The sequence below is a fragment of the Dothidotthia symphoricarpi genome (assembly GCF_010015815.1).
Source record: "Dothidotthia symphoricarpi CBS 119687 unplaced genomic scaffold P153scaffold_13, whole genome shotgun sequence".
Lineage (NCBI taxonomy): Eukaryota > Fungi > Ascomycota > Dothideomycetes > Pleosporales > Dothidotthiaceae > Dothidotthia > Dothidotthia symphoricarpi.
In genome coordinates, this window is record NW_022985020.1 from 380,934 (window position 1) to 401,568 (window position 20,635).

At 50.2% G+C, this 20,635-nt stretch overlaps 10 protein-coding genes across 10 annotated transcripts; 4 read left to right on the forward strand and 6 right to left on the reverse strand.

The window, feature by feature from the left end:
- Window positions 1-478: 478 nt before the first annotated feature.
- On the forward strand, window positions 479-1,320 carry P153DRAFT_376890 (uncharacterized protein; the record flags this gene model as incomplete). Its single annotated transcript, XM_033669704.1, has 2 exons — window positions 479-670; window positions 727-1,320. The coding sequence occupies 2 exons, from the start codon at window positions 479-481 to the stop codon at window positions 1,318-1,320; spliced, it is 786 nt and encodes a 261-aa protein (XP_033522359.1).
- Window positions 1,321-4,162: 2,842 nt separating this feature from the next.
- On the reverse strand, window positions 4,163-4,408 carry P153DRAFT_293945 (uncharacterized protein; the record flags this gene model as incomplete). The annotated part of the gene is made up of 1 exon (XM_033663924.1): window positions 4,163-4,408. The coding sequence occupies one exon, from the start codon at window positions 4,406-4,408 to the stop codon at window positions 4,163-4,165; it is 246 nt and encodes an 81-aa protein (XP_033522360.1).
- A 1,364-nt stretch (window positions 4,409-5,772) lies between these two features.
- P153DRAFT_319132 (uncharacterized protein) lies at window positions 5,773-8,126 on the reverse strand. The gene is made up of 3 exons (XM_033665075.1): window positions 7,854-8,126; window positions 6,035-7,736; window positions 5,773-5,977 (listed from the first exon to the last, which is right to left on the reverse strand). The coding sequence occupies exons 1-3, from the start codon at window positions 7,989-7,991 to the stop codon at window positions 5,880-5,882; spliced, it is 1,938 nt and encodes a 645-aa protein (XP_033522361.1). The 5' UTR covers window positions 7,992-8,126; the 3' UTR covers window positions 5,773-5,879.
- Window positions 8,127-8,716: 590 nt separating this feature from the next.
- Window positions 8,717-11,500, reverse strand: P153DRAFT_319134 (uncharacterized protein). Its single transcript, XM_033665076.1, has 3 exons — window positions 10,059-11,500; window positions 9,726-10,004; window positions 8,717-9,670 (listed from the first exon to the last, which is right to left on the reverse strand). Exons 1-3 carry the CDS (start codon window positions 11,279-11,281, stop codon window positions 9,064-9,066), a joined length of 2,109 nt encoding a protein of 702 aa, XP_033522362.1. The 5' UTR covers window positions 11,282-11,500; the 3' UTR covers window positions 8,717-9,063.
- Window positions 11,501-11,761: 261 nt separating this feature from the next.
- Window positions 11,762-12,821, reverse strand: P153DRAFT_397861 (uncharacterized protein). The gene is made up of 2 exons (XM_033671594.1): window positions 12,582-12,821; window positions 11,762-12,523 (listed from the first exon to the last, which is right to left on the reverse strand). Exons 1-2 carry the CDS (start codon window positions 12,582-12,584, stop codon window positions 12,029-12,031), a joined length of 498 nt encoding a protein of 165 aa, XP_033522363.1. The 5' UTR covers window positions 12,585-12,821; the 3' UTR covers window positions 11,762-12,028.
- Window positions 12,822-13,613: 792 nt separating this feature from the next.
- P153DRAFT_293905 (uncharacterized protein) lies at window positions 13,614-14,802 on the forward strand (the record flags this gene model as incomplete). Its single annotated transcript, XM_033663922.1, has 3 exons — window positions 13,614-14,039; window positions 14,092-14,234; window positions 14,289-14,802. Coding segments are annotated over 3 exons (1,083 nt in total), but the record flags the coding sequence as incomplete, so codon positions are not given.
- Window positions 14,803-15,630: 828 nt separating this feature from the next.
- On the forward strand, window positions 15,631-16,439 carry P153DRAFT_386952 (HPP-domain-containing protein; the record flags this gene model as incomplete). Its single annotated transcript, XM_033670591.1, has 2 exons — window positions 15,631-15,873; window positions 15,921-16,439. The coding sequence occupies 2 exons, from the start codon at window positions 15,631-15,633 to the stop codon at window positions 16,437-16,439; spliced, it is 762 nt and encodes a 253-aa protein (XP_033522365.1).
- A 287-nt stretch (window positions 16,440-16,726) lies between these two features.
- Window positions 16,727-17,356, reverse strand: P153DRAFT_386953 (uncharacterized protein; the record flags this gene model as incomplete). Its single annotated transcript, XM_033670592.1, has 1 exon — window positions 16,727-17,356. The coding sequence occupies one exon, from the start codon at window positions 17,354-17,356 to the stop codon at window positions 16,727-16,729; it is 630 nt and encodes a 209-aa protein (XP_033522366.1).
- Window positions 17,357-17,760: 404 nt separating this feature from the next.
- Window positions 17,761-18,393, forward strand: P153DRAFT_294200 (uncharacterized protein; the record flags this gene model as incomplete). Its single annotated transcript, XM_033663940.1, has 1 exon — window positions 17,761-18,393. The coding sequence occupies one exon, from the start codon at window positions 17,761-17,763 to the stop codon at window positions 18,391-18,393; it is 633 nt and encodes a 210-aa protein (XP_033522367.1).
- Window positions 18,394-18,502: 109 nt separating this feature from the next.
- On the reverse strand, window positions 18,503-20,108 carry P153DRAFT_397864 (uncharacterized protein). Its single transcript, XM_033671595.1, has 3 exons — window positions 20,030-20,108; window positions 19,081-19,977; window positions 18,503-19,002 (listed from the first exon to the last, which is right to left on the reverse strand). The coding sequence occupies exons 1-3, from the start codon at window positions 20,043-20,045 to the stop codon at window positions 18,689-18,691; spliced, it is 1,227 nt and encodes a 408-aa protein (XP_033522368.1). The 5' UTR covers window positions 20,046-20,108; the 3' UTR covers window positions 18,503-18,688.
- Between the last annotated feature and the right edge of the window lie 527 nt (window positions 20,109-20,635).

A 20,635-nucleotide genomic window follows, 5' to 3' on the forward strand; every position in this document is an offset into this window, starting at 1 on the left:
AAGCAATCAATCACCTCGGAAGCAGCGCGGCCTAATTCGAATTTGTCGTAGTGCAATGTGCTTCGCGAAGCAATCGCAGCATGTCTGTGCGATGCCACAATTATATATATGCCCCAGGCTGCCCTCTTCTTCGAGTTCTTTAGCAAGTCTGTCAAAGTTTGAGCTGTGTGTTGTGTTTTTTTACCTATCTTTTTATCTTTTTCTCCCCAGGCCTGGTGCCATCTAATACCTCTTTTTATTATTCTATTCTATTCGAAGTGGCCGGTCCACCTCATCCAAACGTAATACTCAGTTCTACTTGCTCGAAACGAACTACCAAACAATCTTCAACAATCTCGCAAACTCGCTTTCTTCACAACCTTTCAACGGCTTCTTCAGTAATTCGACGTCTATCCATTAGCTTGGCCCGGACATCAGGAAAGAAATCAATCTACACTACAATCTAATTTTCACGGAAAGAATCAACAACCCCTTCACAATGGCCGCTATCCAACTTAACTTTGCGCTCCGCACCTCCAGCAACTGCAAGACAGTCCACCTTCTCGGCTCCTGGGACAACTACCAGGGTCAACTTCCCCTCTCCAAGGACACCAAGAAGAGCGGTGGCTGGGTAGGAAGCTTCAAGTTCCAAGGCGCGACACTCAAGCAGGGCCAGCGATACTGGTACTACGTAAGCTTGCTCCTTTCTAACAATCTGAACACTGTCCAGTTTACTGACCATCACAGTACATCATCGATGGCTACCACGTCTCCCACGACCCCGCCAAGGACCACACCACTGAGCCCACCACTGGCCGCAAGCTGAACATCATCGACATTCCCGCCCGCAAGGCTGCCGCTGCCGCCAAGCCTGCCGACCGTGCCTCCCGCCGCGTCTCCAGCGCTTCCATCCCCAAGGGCCGTGGTGTGTCCCCAGAGGCAATTGTCGCCCCCAAGCCCCAGCGCCCCCACGAGACCCGCCAGGTCATCAACACCCAGTACGACAAGGCCACCCTTGAGGAGCTCAACCGCCGCTTTGCCAACCAGACCGTCTCCGACGCCGACTCCGATGATGACTCTGACTACGACTCTGACGTGCCCTCGCTCACCTCCACCAACTCGAGGTCCACCAACTCGAGCAGCCCCAGCAGCGTCGGCTCCGACGCCAGCTGCTGCACATGCGAGCGCTACGGCATCACCCGCGCTGGTGGCCGCGTCAAGCTCGACTGCGGCGGTGCCCGCTGCGGATACAGCGACGACTCTGATGACTGCTCATCCGAGGACGAGTACGTGTACGAGGAGAAGACCACCCGCCGCCAGGGTGTCGTCATCCGCGCTTAGATGCATCTCATCACCGGTTGCGCAACCAATACTGCCCATTGTTCCGATTCACCTTCTTTCTGTTCATGTTATGATTACGATTACGATTTTTCTCTCCTTTTTTGTTCGACTACACCGCCTCCCGCGTATGTGCGGGAGTGCACACATTCTTTGGATAATTCAAGGTTCGCTATTACTGCTGGTATGGAGACCAGAGAGGGTTCGACGGGGAGGAATAGTAAGGAATTTTGCGCCTCGACAAAAGACATCACGAACTAGCCAGATGTCAGGCTTAATGCTCGCTCATGTAGACGATATCAATGAATTCACATGGCCCGCGCGCTTTAAAAGAATCACTTCACTTTGTCTTCTATTATGTGTGATGGTGTGATTGTTGTAACTCTTACTTCAGGTCTACATTGCAGATGGTGGGCATAAGCCTATGTAGAGTAACTATTCATTACAGGTGAGTTACCCGTTCACCCCTGCGGTTGATCCCGCCTATATCAGTATTCCCGGAACCGATTCAGTGGCGGATACCGCGCAACGACGATATCACGCTCGATAACCAGTAATGCATGATATACCGATCATCTGACAGCTATATTAAGTGTTCCTGTCGCCTGAAAGGGGTCTCCTGCATCCGGATCCCCTATTCTCACCCACATACAGGGGCAGCCGATATATGCCAGTCATCCCCGTCACAGCGCATCACTGTCTGAGAATAGATATTCCTTCGGGTCGGGAGGAGCGTAGGCACAGGAACTTCTTGTCCGGCCGGATCTGCCGCGGACCCGAGATAACACAGTGAGGATGGCCTTACAAAAGTTATTTCCAGTACAGTGCACTCGCCTGATGTGACGTGACTATATCAGAATAAGAGGATGTACTTGCTCGAGTTGCTTGATACTGTCAGACTGGAAGGATTGGGACTATTGGTAACGCAGTATGCATGCTCTTTGAAACTCGGATTGGGAGTAAGAGCTATGATTGTTCGCCAGGAAGTAAAGTGGACAGTGAACATGGGTTTAAGGATGGTTGAATAATCTAAGTATATTCCAGTCAAAAGTTCGGACGTATCGTGGATAGCTATGCTCTCCCCATGGGCTAACTTGACCATTCACACCATGCTATAAACAGTCTTAATTGTGCGATTGGGGGACATTCTAGGGTAGCGTTTTGAGAGCTGCGGGAAAGTTAAAATATACATGTACAGAAGACGGTCAAGTCGCATAAAACAATTGAATTCTAGATGCACTATTTTGTGTACATGAGATGTTGGTCTTCAGATATATTGTTTCTTCCTATACCACACAGAATAGATACGTAACCGTTTGCCGAGATCAACAGTGCCTGTCAGATGGAAAGGCAAACTCTCATTTTGTTTTTGAATTCAAGGTTGAAGACCGGACGTCGAGTTTGGGGCGAAGTTCCCGGCATTGCAGTGAATCCAGTCATTGACTAGGAAATCAGTGATGAGCCAAGGCAGACTATCAAAAGCACACAGGTCCAACGTTTCTAGAAGCGTATCATGGTCCAGCCAGCTCAGAGTTTATAGACAGCGACGAGGAAAGCTACGTCATACACATTGGTATGCGCGTCAGACTTATTCAGAGTTGAACATAATTCAACTACCGGGCAGAATTGACATGACGAAAAGATCGGGGATCGAAGAACACCAAACGTACAAGTCGTTCTAGATGCAATAGAGTATCCGCGGCAACCGCGCAATAGGAGTCATCCAAACCATAATGAAGACCATTACCTGCTTGGCATCGCTACTGCGGCTCCACGGAGCAGTACCGAGTCCCCGATGCGGTATTCGATAGGGAAATGCGTACGTGGAGGCCTTCCTGGGCGTAATCAATGACAGTGACGGTGGCCTAAATGGCAACAATTGCGATGGCGTTTTCGATGTGATTCGAAGACATATCGCATCCCTCATCGTATTAGGACAGTTGTCATCTGATCGTTGCAGGGCTGGCCCGAGATTCCCGGCATCTAAAAGTCCAAATGGCGTTCACCGGCGACAACGGATATGCCTAGGGTCTTGGGTTGCAGTGCAGCAGCATGAAAAACTCATCATGACTGCAAGTTGATATCGAAGGTGGAGGACGATATGGAAGGTGACGATGCTCACACCGACCAGAAAGATACTGATGTGAGGAAGTTGTGAGAGTAAAGTGGTTGAAAGAGCGGTGTTGTGACATGGCGCTAGCGGGGACGCTAATGCAAGAGCTTAGTAGCGTGGAGGTTCTGACGTAGCTCAGCGACCCACTACGTTGTTCTCGAGTCTGTTGCTAACCCCCATTATACTGTTACTATGTGTCAAATTGAGAAGCAGGGATATTTCGTGTATATTCGATCCTGCAAGATTGTGCAAAAAGCCGTGGGGGTGTTCAAAGACCAGCTCAGTGGTGCACGTTTGCGGTAATTCTTCATATTGTACAAAGTACATCCCTTCTACGATGCAGAGAAAAGGAAGAAAGCAGCAAGTAATAGACCAACAACTCAAATCCAAACCCATATATCCCGATGAACAGTGTGTTATGCCAGTCCCAGACTCTCTAATAATCGTACACGCCCATGGCGGCTTCAACTCTCAAACTCATCACCGGTTGTCCTCCCACGAGTCCACGGCTCCATTGGTAGAGCCGCACTCAAAAAGACGAAACTCCATGCTGATGCGTACGATGTCCAGATCAATAAAGGGGGTAAATTCTGCATCTCGAAGCACTGAGTCCAGCTCAGAGCATCGAAGAGACTATCACAGGCTGTGCTAATCTGTCGTGTTCAGATGTTTATGAGAGACAGCAATCTCTCGTTGTAATGCCAAGGCGAAGATAGGGTAGGTTGGTAGTTTTCATCGCAGCACCGAGAGCGAAAACGTGCCACTCTCGTATCCAGAATCTGAAGGATTTCCTGAATAGCGAGATTCGTAGGCGACTTGAGAGCGATGGCTGCTGTGAACGCCACAGGCGTAGCCTACTAGAACTGTCTTCTCTTGTACTGTGTGTCCACGATGTCCATGCCCGGCGCACGGATCGATGGCATGCTTGTAGTATAAGCATCGGCAGACCGAATAGCGCTCGACAACTTGGTAGCACATTCTGTGGACGGTGAATTTGATAGTTAAGGCCTCAAAGGTGTTTAGTGGCGAAAATGAGGCAGATAAGTGGTGGCAGTGCTTGAACGCTAAAGAAGTACAAAGATAGTTGGGCGTATTGAGACTTATGATATGAGACTTCGATTCAAAATAAGATAGCATATATAGTGGAAAGATCATGAGCGAGGAAGCAAGCATAAGGCATTGTGGGTCAGATAGAAGGCGCCCAGTTCCGGGTACGCAAGACTATCAGGCAGTGCATCCATATGCAGGAACGGGTATACAGTCAGCTAGGTGCTGCTAAGAAGGGACATCAAAGAGGAATTAGCTCAGCCATCATGTCATTAGGTCGACCTGCAGTGAGAACAGTATACCCTCTAGCCGCAGCAGGGTTGGGTAGAAAGCCTCGTAGGGTTCTTTCAGCTGACGCGAAACGCTTGTTGAGTATTTCTATTGGTAGTCGGTGTGTAACCAAGCTGTGTCCCACTAAAAAGGTAGAGTAGGGGTGTTTACCCTTCCCACCGCACCCGTTAACGGTTGCAAGGAAGGCGTTTACCGGAATCAGCAATAGGAAAGACTATAGAGACCTGTTTGTCTCTGACTCACTGTACTGCAATACGGGCCTTGCGATCATGCCATGAAGCCACGTATCTACACAGACTGGACGTCAAGGCGTAGATCCACTGATGGGTCCACGAGTTTTGAGCGACGGAGATAGAATCTGACAGACCCAGATTGACTGGTAAGGTTCAGCCACATTCTTGGAAGGGTGGGCGGCTCTTTTGCACAAAGCGGTGGGGCGAAATCCTCTAGTGCGGATTACTCAGATTTTGCAGCCCTTGCCTGGAATCATACTGTCGCGCGCAGATTCTAGGAGGAACGATGTCGTGGTCACGCAGAGAGCCGATAATGGCGACGTGTCTAGTCGGTGGGGGTTTGAGAAGACAAGGTGAGGTCTGAGGATTCAGATGGCCCGTGTCAAATTGAGTCAATCGCCATCCCGCGTCATCAACATATGCTGCGACATGGGCAATAAACTACAGCTACGATACAACAACGATGATGGTTCGGCTGTAAGACTTGGAAGTCTCACCTGCTTCTTTGTCATCGTGCAAGGAGTTCGAGGCTGACAAACAGAGTATTACCCAGTGATCTGCAGATCGACGCATACGTTCGCTGATATTGCTTCGAATGAATATTCTAATTGGCAGAGCACTGCGCATATGCAGTCATTTGTACAATTCGGTACTCGTCCCACTCACAGCCCCAAATGACGGTCCATGTTGGGTACTACAGTGCTGTTTAGTCGCCACTCGAGAGTACACTGACATTCTGGGCGGACGTGTCTTATCAACATGACTACCAAGATATAATATGATATTGTTATTACATGTGTACCGAATGTCGTAGCCTTTCTTTGGGTATCTGTTCACGGACCGTAGTCTACTTCTCAATATATCAAACACTAATACGCTCAATACGCAACGGCAAAAGACTCCCTCATCGCAACATCAATAGCCTTTCTGCGAAAGCCCGGCGCCCGTCCCAAGCAAACACATTGCGATATCATTTCTATACACATATTAGCATACCCTATCCCACACATCTTCTGAATACCGAGAAACTCACTGCTGATAAACATCGGGACCTCAATCCACGCCATTTTCTTCTTCTTCTGTCTGATGACAGGAAACTGTTCACTGTCGTTCATCCGACTCATATTCGCGTCGAGGTTGTGCCCGCCAAAGTCATAACTAGGCGCAAGATCTAAACCAAGCGTCTGGTCGTACGACAAATCCAGGTTCACAGGTTTCAAAGACTCATTTGGAAAACTCGACATTGGTCCAGTCGCAAACGGCATATCGAGTCCAAACGGCGCGTCTGGGACCCGGAATTCAGGGTCCTGTTGCTGATTGGAAGACCTCGTTGACGTGGACCCCTGGCTGAGCGATGGAGAATCGCTTTCCCTCCTTCCGTCTCCATAGGAGAGACCGGAGTGGGGGCTAGAAGTTGGCGCGTCATCCTCCTCTTCTTCCACCCAACACTCTGCAAACGAACTCTTTGGGTCAATTCTGCATCCCCAGCGCTCTTCGAGATAGCCCTGCACGTCGTACGCGTCGAACCACTCTCCCTCGAAACCACTAAGATCTACGCCATCAATGTCTTCCCATTGCCCGTCTGCTACGCTTTCTACCCTCACCATTCGTTTCTCCATGGGCCCGATTTGGCGTATTGTCCAGCTGTTTCTCATGGAAATAATGTTTCCACCTGCGTCGCGGCGAGGGTAGTGAGTGCCTGCGCCGCCAAGATGTAAGAACGGTGCTTCCCACCAGTCCAGCTCTTCGTTGATGCTACGGGACAGCAAGTCTCTGAACCGTGTACGCAGGTTATCCAGGTTGAAAAAGTACAAGGAGAGCTTGAACACATGGTTCATCGCCATGGGCCGAATGGAGCCTTCGTATGTAAGTAAACGGAAAGCACTTTCTAGTGTTGCGCGTAGTAGTTGTCTTGCAAACGATGTCTCGTCGTAAGCGTGTGATTGTATCGGGCTCAGAGTCTTGGTGGTTAGAGAATTTGGTGACATCTGCAAGGTAGGTGTCTCGAGCTGAAGATGAGGTATCATTGGAGTTGGGAAGATAACGGGGTGTTCGTAGGGTATGGGTGGTGTGTATCGTGCTGATGTAGGACTGAGTCGGTCTACGAGGCCAAAGGGGGACTGTTGTTGTTGACTTGATGCAGACGGGACTGGTTGCTGATATGGCGTCGTATGAATTGATACTGGCTGGTCGAGTCCTTCGCAGGCAGTGAACTGGCGCCGGCGGACGAGGGTGGACTGTTCAGCTGTATTTGATACGCCATTGTATGAGTTGGAGGGTTGAAAGTGGTGGTCGGGTTGTTGGATATGACTTTGCGGTGGAGTGTACTTCTGTAACGGTTGTGTTGTAACGGCCGAATAACCCCACCCCATATCGACATGATCCTCTTTCGTCGGGACGTAACTGTATTCCTCTACCCTCGAGCCCTGTACATGATGGCTTTGCTCTGCAGCAGGTTCACTTTGGTCTTCTTCCCCGCCCTCGTGATAGCTCTCGCTAGCGGTCTTCCCTAGATTCGCGAATGTTTCAGACACATGCTTGAACTCTTGCGTAAGAGCAGAACTTGACTGCAACAAGCCCGAATTCTGCGCTGATTCATTCAAGTGCACGAACGTCTTGTTCATGTGCTGAATGATGGCATGAAGCTGCGTGGTCTGCTGCTGCAGCGAAGCGATCGTCGTTTCTTTGCGTTGGCGATACGCTCGCTGCGCGAGACGGATCTGTGTTCTTCTCCGCTACAACAATCATCAGCCCCATCGCATAGAGTTGTCTCGAAGGCATCGTCGATGACGCATGACCAGTCGCAGGATCGTACGATTTCCGTCTAAATACGGCGAAGGTGGGCCACTCACATCGGCAGCAGTTGCATCCTGAGCATCCACTCTTGGCCTTCCCCTCATCTTCTTTCCTTCCACAGTTTCATTTTTGCTGATACCCGCTCTCGAGCGCTTTCGCGGTCTTGCCTGCTCTTCAGAGTCCGAGCTTGTCATGATGCCCAAGGATCCTCGTCAGTTCAACATGCGGCAACGTGCCTACGGAACACAGCTCAGACCAGCAGTTGGGCCTTAGTCTCCGAATCGCAATTCACGACACCGCAGGAAATCGTACGCTTCTTTTGCTATTCTCGCTGGAAACAGCGCCGTTCATGCGCAGGTGAGAAGGCGGGTGCGAATAAGTCGAGGTCTGGATGATGGAGATCAAAGCACCCACCTCCCTGACTCAGCTCTCCTGGGGCGCCTAACAGGGGGATGAAGGCACGTTACACCGTTTACCAAGGCCGCGCCAATGCCGTAAAAGTTACGAGAGTGAGTACGGTGTTCTAGTATCTGTAAATCTTGGCGATGCAAAGTATGAGCAGAGCAGAACGTGGGATAGAGAACTGCTGTCAGTTAGTGAGGAGGGGCGGGCAATCAAAAAGCAGAGCGACGGTTCTGTGGGCTCGTGCAGTGTGGAGAACGACGGGAGATTCTTCAAACTCCATCACTAGGATCGTGCCGGACATAAGCCAAGGCCTAGTACCGTGGCCTAATTATCACCACCTACACAAACACAAATCATGTAGTGCACGGTTTACCTTGCTGCAAATGGTCTTCGGGGGACTGTCCAACGCTAGAGAATACCAAAATTTTCAACGAACATACAGGCTGTACACGATTTGCGCGGGTCACACAGAGTTTAAGCTGGGTTATCCCCTACAACTCAATAGAAAATGATACGCAACGGGATGAATTACATTCCAATGATCTGTGCTAAATATCGGTGCTAGAAATGGGTGCTAATCCCAAAAGGCTCTACCGCTGCCGACTTCCCCCGCGAGCGATCAGAAGTGTGACCAAATCCATGCAAAGGGCACGGCCGTAATCTACTATGTAAAACGACGCCATAGTAGCAGATCTGTTGATTAACTAAAAAGGTGATCGATAAGATTTGATTGGACAGGGGGTGTGGCACTGCGTTTCCGTACATCTCAGATCGCTCTCGACCGTATCCTTTGTGGGACAGTAGCCTTCCTCAGCCTGATCTCTGGTGCTGGCGTTGCTCTAGAGAGCCCAAATCCTCCGATCATCTCTGGTCTTGATTGGGGCCATCCCTTAGGGTAGGGAACAGTGACAGACGCGTGTTCCCGTCGCTCGCTGGCGCGCCCGACGAATATCGGGCTCCTTTTTCCACGTCAACATCAGAAGCCTCCTCCAGTGACGGCTGCGAGGCTACCTCAGCTTTATCTCCAAAGTCTCTTCCATCGTCGCTTGCTGTATCTGTTTCGTCTTCGTTCACTTGTTTCTCTTTGTCATCTTCTCCCTCTCCATTTAAGGCGTGCTTAGTATCAATCCTCTTCTCCCCTCTCCCCTCCTTCACAATCCAATCTTCAAGTCTCTGGTCACTGGGTTTGAAATGATTCCAAACCTCATCCTGCGTCGTGTATCCCTTTGGCTGTTTTCCACCATTCACTTGCTTGACTCTCCTGCGCCACCGCGCAGCGACGCGTGTGCGGAACTCGTTTTTGACCTTAAGTCTAGCCGCAATCCACTGGTCGTTCGGACGATGTTCGGTGGGCACTTCGTCTAGCAGTGCGGTATCCAGAATCGATTCATCGGTCATGCAGCGGTTGATGATGGACCTGCCGCTGCCGGAAGAAGGCGTTACGAGCCGAAGAAATTCCAGGGAGGCGCTTTGCAGAGTTAGTGAATGCACCGGTCAAGTTGTAGAGAGGGATTATGAAGTACCTGATGTTGAGATCGACGGCTCGTTGCGGGTGTACCATGGATTTCAAGAAAAACGACGTTATATTTGGGTAGAGTATGGTCCAGTCAGACTGAGAGATGTGCACACTGCCTCGGACGGTGAGTAGGTAGGCTGGCACACCCTCCCCATCTGCCTCTTTCATGAGCGACATGACGGCGTCGTAGTTCTTCTGCCAGTACATGAACGCTTCGCTGTTGATGCCAAGCAACGGCATGTGTATTCGATGTTCAGGGTTATCCTCGGGCGGCTTTATCGGTGCTCTATCTCACGTGTTAGACATAGTTCTGGCAGAGAAGGTAAAGGAATGCACGAACCCCCAAATATCGTATATAATACCAGCCTGCACATTCTTGAAGCGGTCAGTGTGTCTCAGCACCTCGATCGTTGTAGCACCTCCAAAACTATGTCCGGCCATTGTCATCTTTTCCACATGAAACCTGCCCTTCCACTGACTCCAGATGACACCTTCCAACCCCCTGGAAGACCCGCCAACGTAGCCCTTGCCGCGCAGATTTTGTCGCGCAATCTCCTCCCCGTTTCCGGAGTGTATGATTTTGAGGACACGGTATGCTTCTTCGAGCTCACAGAGACGCAGTTCGATCTGAGCGTTGCGCAGCTCCTTGTCCACGCCCTGCTCGTTGTTCGGCGCTGTATCCATCCTGTTGTTTTTGGGGAACACGTAGTCTACGTGGTGATATCCCCTCCTCCTGTCCTCCTCAGTGAGATCCACGTTCTTCCATCTGTCTTTTCCTAGGTGCTGTGGGTCATCTTCGGGCTTCGGATGGTTGATAAACGTCCGCGGACCGCTGCCATCTCGATGCTCCACCGCACACACAACAAACCCATAACTGGCGAACTCGAGACATAGACTGCTATACGTAGTCCTTGTACCTCCCAGCCCGTGACTAAACATCAGCAAGGGGAACACTGGCTCCTCACTCCCGCCTTCAGGAGGAGGACCGCGCTTGTTTTTGATTTTGTATCCGTTCTTCTTGCTATTGCCCTCGGGCGGCCAATGTGTAGCCGGTGGACTGTTTCTGAACGCTCTAATCTTGGTGAGGAAAGTGGTTGGCGCGAGAGCCCCCAAGGTCAGGAACGAGGGTATGCCAGCAAACTTGGCGTAGCCCTTCGCAGTTTGCACCCTCGGTCGTGGCGTCCACGTCTCGCGTCCCCATCTGATTTCTCCTCCAGGTGCCCGTCCTGCCCCGCTACCATGCGCCGAGGGGTAGTATAGCGTGAAGAGAACAGTCTCCAGCTGCAGGACATGTCTTCCATTCCGGGTGATGTTGGATATGGTTCGCGGGTTCTCGACGGGTACTTCGATGTCTATACTCCCGACAGAATACGGGCCTGATCCAGACGGTAATGAGGACTGTGGAAATGGGAGTAGGTCGCGGAGTCCGACGGGAAGTCGCGATCGAGGCTTTTTTGCGTTTGGGACCCCGCCCGTTGGCTGGTTTTTCAGCGTGCTGTTTCGACGCGCAGTACCAGCATCGTCGCCTGTTATGCGTGACTTCTGGCGCTCAAGGTGAGACATGTTGGAATATTAAAAAGCGAAAGCCAACAGGTGTATAGATATGGCCGATGAAAAGTATATAAGAGAAAAAAAATTACGCTTTCATAAGTCGCGTCTCATAGATTGGGCGCAAGACGGGCGCGCCTTAATGTCATCCTCGCTATGCTCGAGGCCTTCGAGCGTCTACAAAGCGCTTTGTACATGGTAAAATAGGTACCGGTAGTCCACGGATCAAGCATGGGACTAGGAGATAGTGGAGTCGGCGGTGTTGCTTAGCTCACGATCCCTGATGTCATCCGCTCGGCACAAGGATTTACCGAACACCCGCAGGGGTCTAAACTCCGGGCAATAAGGTTTGCGAAAGTCTCAATTCAGCTCCAACAGATGTCATCCAATTACAAGTAACTATCGCAGCATATATAGCACCTTGGGCCTGCTATTCTTCAAGCATCATAGCCGTGTGCTTTCCTCTGAAACAGTGAATATATCGCTTTTACTGATACGGTATGCAAAGTCTGCGTGGCACTGTGTCAACTCTTTGTGCGCATTCAAAAAGCATTGCTTTGATGTAGCTCCGACGTACATGAGTGGCTCGTTCTGCACACCCGAAACACCTCTGTGATGTGTTGTGCCCTCAAGCCCTCAGTGCTTGTGTAGATAGAACCCACCAGCTGCAAGTTCCTGCTTTGGAACTAACATCGTGTCGTCGGCTGTCTCTGCTCGTACCAGGGCAACATCCATACATTGAACCATTCCTAATGGGCCCCTTCATTTCTTCACAAACTCAGGCTTGACCTCCATGGTGTTTTGCACATGACTCTTCAACGCCGCCCAGCGGTCCTGCACCGCCGCGCCTCCACTCCCCGCCAACTGCGCCAAGTTCTTGTTGAACCGTTCCCTCTCTTCCCTCTCCAGTTTCTCCTTCCTCTTCATGGCGCCAGGCCGCGACTTCAAGCTCTTGCGCTGTATCTTGGCTTGCCCAACCTCGATCTCTCCATCTGCGCCTTCCTCAAGACCTGGAAGCGCATTGGCGAGCGACTCGAGGTTTGCGACGAGCTGCTTGTTGGGACGCCGTCGCTTTTGGGTTTTTGAGGAGGTTTTTTCGATCTTGGATACGAAGGAAGAGTGTTTAATCTTCTGCTTGTCCTTTTTGGACGAGGAGAAGGCTGTGTCGAAATCGTCTGCTTCTGTGAGGGTGGCTTGGGTAGGACGAGCTGTTCGCGCAGACTTTGCGCGCGCTGTTGTGCGCTTCTTTATTGGCGCCTACATACGGGTGAGTAATCGCAATATATGTAGAGTGAAGCGAGAAGGAGAGACATACCATATTTGCTGTTGCTGTGTTGGGGAGGAAATCACGACTGCAGAGCGCAATGCTGCTAAAGAAAAACTACGGTCGGCCATACTACAAAATCCGCCAACCTCCGAAACCAACCGCGAGACCAACCATCCACTCTCTTCATTCTCCGTCGCACGACCTTCCCATCCGCATACCCACACCCTCCCGGATTCCGTCTCTACATTTCCGACAATATAGGTTTTCTTTCATTAGCGATGGCTAGATCTTCAAAAAGCCGCTGTGATGCTCGCAGACATTGAGAAGCCCAGTGCTTGGGAGCTGGTCATGCGCTGCTCTGTCGCAGCAAGTCTACTGTCCGATTGGAGCAACAGAGATGGCTCGTTATTGCAACCACATATCACCCCGCCCCTAATATCGGGTCTTACTCTACATTCCGACAACGTCTGCTGGACAAAGGGTTTCTTTCACGTTGTAGCCCATCTTTGTACCACTGCGGCGCCATTGCGCCTCCCAACATTTCGGCTCTAGGTCCGGCTGAACGACAATTGTTCCGCTTAGCAAGACATGCGTATCACACACTCACGTCGGCTTTCATCGGTATCCAGTCATCTTTTCCTGCTACTGATCCACTCCTTCGTCGGGTCCTCTTCCGTTTCTATTTCCAGAGCCAGGGTGTATATTCGAAACACTTACAGAGAGTAGATGCAGCAACGCGACAATCTGATGACTTCCGGTTGGAAGGGGCGATGCCGAATTTACGAGTATGCATATACGTTTTTCGGATGATGGGAGGAGACAACTGGCCTTTTCAATTGCTCATCTCCTCGCTCATTGTGCTTTTGCGTCCATCTCGTCGAACTCCACATTGTTGTAATCTCCGAATGCAAGGAATATTCTAAGCAAGCAAAATGTACTACCAGGAGTTCAAACGCCCCGGGGCGCTTGTCAATACTCAGAACCATGGCCCAATTGTAGTTATGGTAGCTTGGTTTCTCGTCTGTATCCTAGTAAGCTGCATGGGCGTTCGATGCTATACTCAGTACTGACAAGTTTTGGGCTCTTTGCACAGTTACCAGACTGGCATTTCGATTTGCTTCCAAAAGTCTTCGTCATCTCCCAATAAATGATGACATATTCGTCGTGGCGTCTTCGCTATGTTCGTTGGGGAGCACCATGATCATCTCCACGGCTGTAGACTCGGGCCTCGGGAAGCGATCCTATCTTCTTGACTCAAATGCCGTGGAGCGAGTTCAGTTGAAGCTTTTTGTTTCTACAGTCTTATTTGTGTTGGCTATCAGCCTTTCAAAGTGTCCAGTTATTTTGTTCCTGTATCGACTAGCAGACAACACTTTGCAGAGATTGAATATCGCAATCGTAGGTATACTAGTTTTGATATGGACAACCGCAGTCATGGCGGGTGTTGTATTCCAATGTGCAATGCCCAGGCCTTGGGAGATGTGGACGGGGCAATGCATCCCCCTGGTAAGCCAACTTCCTTGTACATAAAATTACCTTGTACTGATATACAGTTTAGGTCTCATTCTGGATAGCTGCCATCGCGGTCGATATACTCATCGATACAGCCCTGATCCTCTTCCCAGCCCATATAATATGGACCATGCAACTTCAGTACCACCAAAAGACACCTGCGACTTCCGTTTTCTCACTTCGGGTCTTGTAAGCTATGTTCTCCATATCACACCGCATCATCCACGACTGACATGCAACAAGGCTTGTGGTTCTTTCAATCATACGCATTATCTACCTCCAATGCTTTTTATCCGCCTCAGCAGACCCAACATACGCCAGTATCCCATACATCATAACCACGCAATTCCAATCCACCATATCCGTCATGCTATCCTGCACCCTTGCCCTGAAGCCCCTCGCAGCCGTCCTCCAACCATCCACCCCACGTACGTCGATATCCACAAAGCACTGGTCTGGCAGCACCGTCGGCGGCGCACCGTACACCTTGTCCACAATTGCTCTCGAAGTCATCAAAGAGCCCCTCCCCTTGATTCAAGCGTCCATGTCTACGCCCTCTTTACCTCCCTTGTCTCCCGACCGTCCTGCTAGAGACGTTTCCCCCTTGACGAGGTATGCGAAGGCGCCACCTAGACCGCCTCCACCGAGTGAAGACCAGCGTCCGGACCTAAGTATGTTTACGCAGAAGGGTACAGTCAGAGAGCCGCCGATGGTAACGAGACTTGGAGGTGCAAGACACAGCAATAGAATTGTGTAGGAGCATGGATGAGATAAATGGGGAAGCACCTGAGAAAAAGAACTGGTTTGGTTTGGGGAGGACAAAGTCAACTTTTGTGATTTGGTTCAAAGAAGCACCGATGCAGTGGAACTAGATTGTTTGCGCTGAACAAGTAAGGTCAATGATGTGGTTGGTCTTTTCTGGAAGTCAGCATACGAAACGAATTGGGATGACGCACGTAGTCTTTCACTCTTCTCAAAGACGACAAAACTTGAACTCCATAATCTCAAGACAATCAAGGAAAGAGTCTCGGCGTTTTCTCGTTCCCAGCGATCGTTTCGCCCGAGTCTCGGCCTTTTTACGTAAACAGCATGTCACCTCCGCAATTTCTAGCTTCATCTCTGATCCTCTCGCGAGTACGATCAGTTCAAGATCAAGTACTGTACTCGATGTTCCATCAGCAAAGGTTTGACTTGCTTGTACTTGCGACAGCAAAGGCCCCGTAACATCATCCGCCGCTGCGTGCGGATCCTCTGTGACAACCTAGCGGCATCACCAAAAGCTTCTCGGCTACAGTGTTTCGCTCATTGCGGTCCGGGCATCACTTACTTTGTAATAGCTTACTTACGGCGTTGATCCGGGTATTTGGGTTAGGTCTCGATCCGCGCCGGCGATATGGATGTTCGCTGTTTCCTTTCCTGGCGTCTATGATCCTTCCGCCTCGCCCCAACTTTTCTCTCTCTGACCCAATTTTCTTAACTACACGCGCTGTGTCTTCCACTTTTCGACGTCCGTCTGGTTTGTGGACTACGCGTCGCTTAACATCTCTATACACGTCTTTCACTACACGTTTCCCTTACTGTCAATATGCCGCTACCTGATCCTCTTGTTCCAGTCGAACGCCTCATTCAGAACGGTCTTGCGCGCCTACCCGTATGGCTCAGTCACTGGCTTGGATATCGTGGGACGCCGGTATCTCCCTCGCCGACATGGATGATCTGCGTGTGGGGATTCATCGGGGCCTTTGGAGGTGTTAGCACCATTATGGCCATCTTTGGACATACGGATTACTTTACGGCCCGCCTTGTGCCACCTATCGTTGCATCTTTTGTAAGCCAGTCTGCAAATTACATCGTTGCTGAACTCACATTGTGTAGGGAGCTTCTGCCATTCTCTGTTACGGAGCTATCGACGTTCCTCTCGCACAACCACGCTCGCTCATCTTTGGCCACTTCTTCAGCGGTTTGACAGGTGTCATTGTCGCAACGATCTTCCGCTTCGACCTGGACAATGACCCATTCCCACGTTTTCAATGGCTTGCAGCCAGTCTTTCCACAGCTATCGCCCTTGTCGTCATGCACTTGACAAAGACGACTCATCCGCCTGCTGGAGCGACAGCGCTACTTCCTTGCGTTGAACCTGCTATCTGGGCACTGAGATGGTACTTCCTACCTGTTCTTCTACTATCTTCCGTCATTGTTCTTGCGAGCGCCCTGCTTGTCAACAACATTCAGCGACAATACCCTAAATTCTGGGTCGCTCAGCTTCCACCGCCACCGCCGCCATCAAAGCCCAAGGATGATCAGCATCGACATGTCGAACTGCCGGAGGCGGCAGAACAAAAACGAGTCGGTAGCTCACGAAGTACGCTGAGAGACCTTGAGAGTGGACCTTGATAATTCGCGTTGCTACCACAGGACTTGTTATGAACTGCATGAGCCAAGTATTTGCTCATGTCGATATTAAGATGCTCAATCACGCGTTTTGCGGCTTGGAAGATATGATCTTCATATTATTATAATTTGTAAAGCTACGTACCGGAGATGTGCTCATAAATCAACTAGGTTGAAGGGAGGAGTTTGATTTACTAGTCCTGCGAAATTATACAGAATATTAATGTATTTCGAGACGAAGGCTATGTTTATGTCTGGGAGCATCTCAATACCAACGCCGAAATAAGACTCTAACCCGACATGCCCTCCGTCTCCTTCAAAGTCTTATCAAACAAGTCTCTATACAAATTCAGTTTATCCATAAACACTTGCCTATGCTCCTCTCCATCAAACAGATCCTCATTCTTCAGAACCTCCTCGAGCTGCTTCTCAAACACAAGTGTCATTTTCTTAACCTCGCGGTTCAACTGCACCACATGCAACTTCCGCCGCTCGATAAACGCCGTGTTCCAATCCTCGCGCGACTTGCTGCACTCGAACCCCCACATCGTAACCTGCTCAGCATATCTACGCTTCAAAGCCTGCAGTTTCTGAACATGCGCGTGGTGAGCCCAGGCTATGCGCCGGAGTTCCTCCATGCGGTACTCAGCTTTCGGGTGCGAGCGGTAGGACTCTATGCTGGCGAGCATGCGGAAGGCACCGATCTGATCGCGGACTAGGTCTTCTTGTGAAAGTACCAGGAGCATGATTGGTCGGATACTTGGATGGGCGGCTAGAGTGACATCTGGTGTAGGGAATGGCGGCATGACTGTGTATGTGGGATCGTAGGTGGAAGGTGCTGCGCTCTGGAGGGAAGATGATACTTTCTGACTGCGCCTTTCTGCGCGGCGGCGCTCACGGCGGGCTGGACGGGTTGGCATATTAGGGAATGGGTTGTGTGGTTCTTGAGCGTGAATTGGTTGAGGGTCGTAGGAGAGACAATACGAAACAAGGGAAAGCAGAATTATATAAATACTGCGAGGAGATTCACTGTAAAGACCCGGAGTTGAAAGCTGAAACGCAATCACAAGGGGAATAGAACGAGGAAGAAGATGCGGGTCTTATCAAGTAGCTTTTGCTAGAATACGTTCGACTGTCATATGCAGAACAGCTGACCATAAAGTGATCATTCACTGGATATTCTGCGTGTAAGTCCCAATGATGAGATACTTTTCACAGCTCAACAAAATATGCAATCTAGTTTCCCCCGACTCGATCGCGCAATTTCAACCTCTCACCAGAGTTAGCATATGCTACAGAGTTACTCAACTCTACCTCACACAACATGTCTCAATCGCACCTACAACTCCAATCACCAATCATGAACTCATCCCCCTCAGCAGCACAAAAGGCCATCGAGGCATTACGCCGCCAAACCCTATCCCGATACCACGCCCCAGCCCCAACCAACGCCTTCAAAAACTGGCACGTCGGCGAAATCGCATATTACGCCCAAGATCTCTACACCGACTACGATCAGACTAGCCGCCAGGAGGGCAGTCTCTTTATCGCCATGCTGAAATTCCCCACGCCCAAGCTTGATCACACGCACGACGTCGTCGAGAGCGAGCACACTGCTTTGGAGGACGTCTATTACCGTGTTCTGAGGCTCTACGATGAGCGACGCAAGTACATTCATGAACAAGGTGCTCGACGGCTTGGCTTGTGGGCGGACTGGTATCGCGAGGGTGATACTGGAAAGGTCGCTGCTATTGAATCCACCATTTCATTCATGCAAAGGGATTACGTTCAACGGAAGCTGGAATTTGTTGGCGAGGTTTATGCGATGCTGGAGGAATGGGATCTGGTGAGGGCGAAGACAGTACTGGACGATTTGATGCAGATGTGGCCGTGGACTAAGAGAGACTTTGCTAGAAGGTTGCAGGATGATGACTACGGATTGAAACATGTGGGTTGATGCACTGTATGAGATTCGAGGCCTTGCTGTCGATGTTCCAGAAAAGGCATCAGGTATCATATGTTGAAGTGTATTTATTTGCATGTTCAATATCATATATCCTAGTACTGTCCTTGGTTTGGTACAAAGTTAGTGGAACCTCTCAATAAGAACCACATGTCGTTCAAGCAGAACTAGAACTAACTGCTGCCCGCACCCTGTCACTCATTTGAATCATTCTCCCACTCCATCAGCCGAGATTATGCTGACATAGACATGCGTTGACTTGAACAAGTGTCTTGTGCTGACCACCCGCCTACACCTCGCACAGGTGGGCAGAATACCGACGCCGACTCGGAAATGCAGTATAACAAGCCCAGCAAAAACAGTACGCACCCCGATCTGGTTGTTTCTTGTCTTCCGCGTCCTCACATCCAACCAGGTGTCTCTTGGTTTCCTTGATAGTGGCTAACGTTCCATTGAGCGACAATCTGGCGCCGCAGTCACAACGGACAAGTATCAGCCGTGTCTTCTCTTCCGCAGTCTTGTTTATAAGAGTGACGATACGGTCGACTACAGTGATCAACCCCTTAGGTTCCGCCCACTTTCGTACATCAACGATAGGTATGCCTATGACATGTGTTAGCATAAACTCAACGATACTTGCTCAAGCTCATCTGATGTATGTGTGCGATCGAAGAGACCTACCAACGCTTTGACCGTTAAGTTTGACTAGATTCTTTGGGGCGGTGTGTGCAAGCAACTCTTGGCGAGTACGACGATAAGCCGCAGAGGTGGCATGGTGGTTACCTCCAATATCGATCTTCACCAAGCCAGACGCCTCAATCACCTTATGGCGAGTGCTTGCCTTAAGCACAGTTCCGTCCGAGAACTGAAGAGGATCCCGTACAAGGATTTCGACAATGTCGTCGGATCGAATAAGGGGAAGCCCGAAGGCTACAGCATATATGCGATTGACTCGGGACCGGTCACTGGTTGATGCTGAACCAGATGAGAAAGTTTGATTCAAAGCCAGTACGTCTTTGCTGGGATTGAAAGTACATGACTCGGTGTCCAGGACAGTCTCGCGCTTGCTGCTCTGTACGGAATCCCTCTCGAACTCGTCTGCCTGAAATAAGGTAGTCCTCAAGACATCTCGCGCCCGAGTTGCATTGCTGGTGGAACGAATCGATATGTTCGGTGGGAGAGGCACATGCGAGTATTGGGTTCTAGGCTTCTTCGCCTGGGTAGGCAGGGTGAATCCCATATCACCTGTGCGTTTATGGGACTGCACCACCATCGATGTCGCACTATCAGACAATGTGGCAACGTTTGTGATGACTGCTGTCTTGTTCTTCCAAGTGGGTTTCGTACGAAGCCGAAGCCAACCGTTTCCGTTATCGTACAACACGATGGCGGCTATCCAGCCGAGACGGGCCTTGTATTTGTGTCGAAAGAGATTGCTGTACTGTGCCCACTCGAACTTCTGTTCGTCTGCCTGGCGAATGATCTCCTTGCTAGCAGCATGAAGGTTATCGTACGTGCCAGTAGGTCTCACGATGAACAGAAGCCTCGGCAGCTGCCACTGCTTCCACTCTTTCCACTCTTCCCATCTTGTCAGTGTAGCTCTGAAAACAGATGGCAGGTCAAGCAATACTTTTGTCAGTTACCATGTTTACGGCTAGACAGCTCTCAAGTGAAAGCGGTGTGCAACGAACAAACCGGACAAAACAGACAGTGAGGTGAAGTGAAGTTGAGGGAGAAGAAGGTAGAAGGTTCATATACGTCAAACCCCGTTTGCTCCTTCCTCACCGTCGCGACATTAAGTGCTTGGCACGCGATTCAACAACCTGCATGACATCGACAGATATCCAAGTATTTCACAGATGAAAAGTAATAACCGAACAATGTCTCGAAATTTTATGGTGCGTAAGGTGCACATATTTCCAATCCCATATCACCCCGAAAAATACAGTCTTTTCTGCAACACGGCGTGCTCGTGCCTACTGTGTGCATTTACTTCACTGACAACTGCCACCGACTCCAAGACTATGTGGATTATTTCTCACTACAAAGTGTGTCAAAGTGGGTTTGCGAGTATCGAGGAGAAACATGCTACCACATATCAGGGAAATGATGCGTTGGCTAAGAGATTGACACAGGGTTTGAACTGACACACGACTTTGAGGAAATATGAGAGAGTAACACGAAATCACAATGCTGCCCAAGGAGAGTTACGATCAAGGTGATAGGCAGTCGAAGA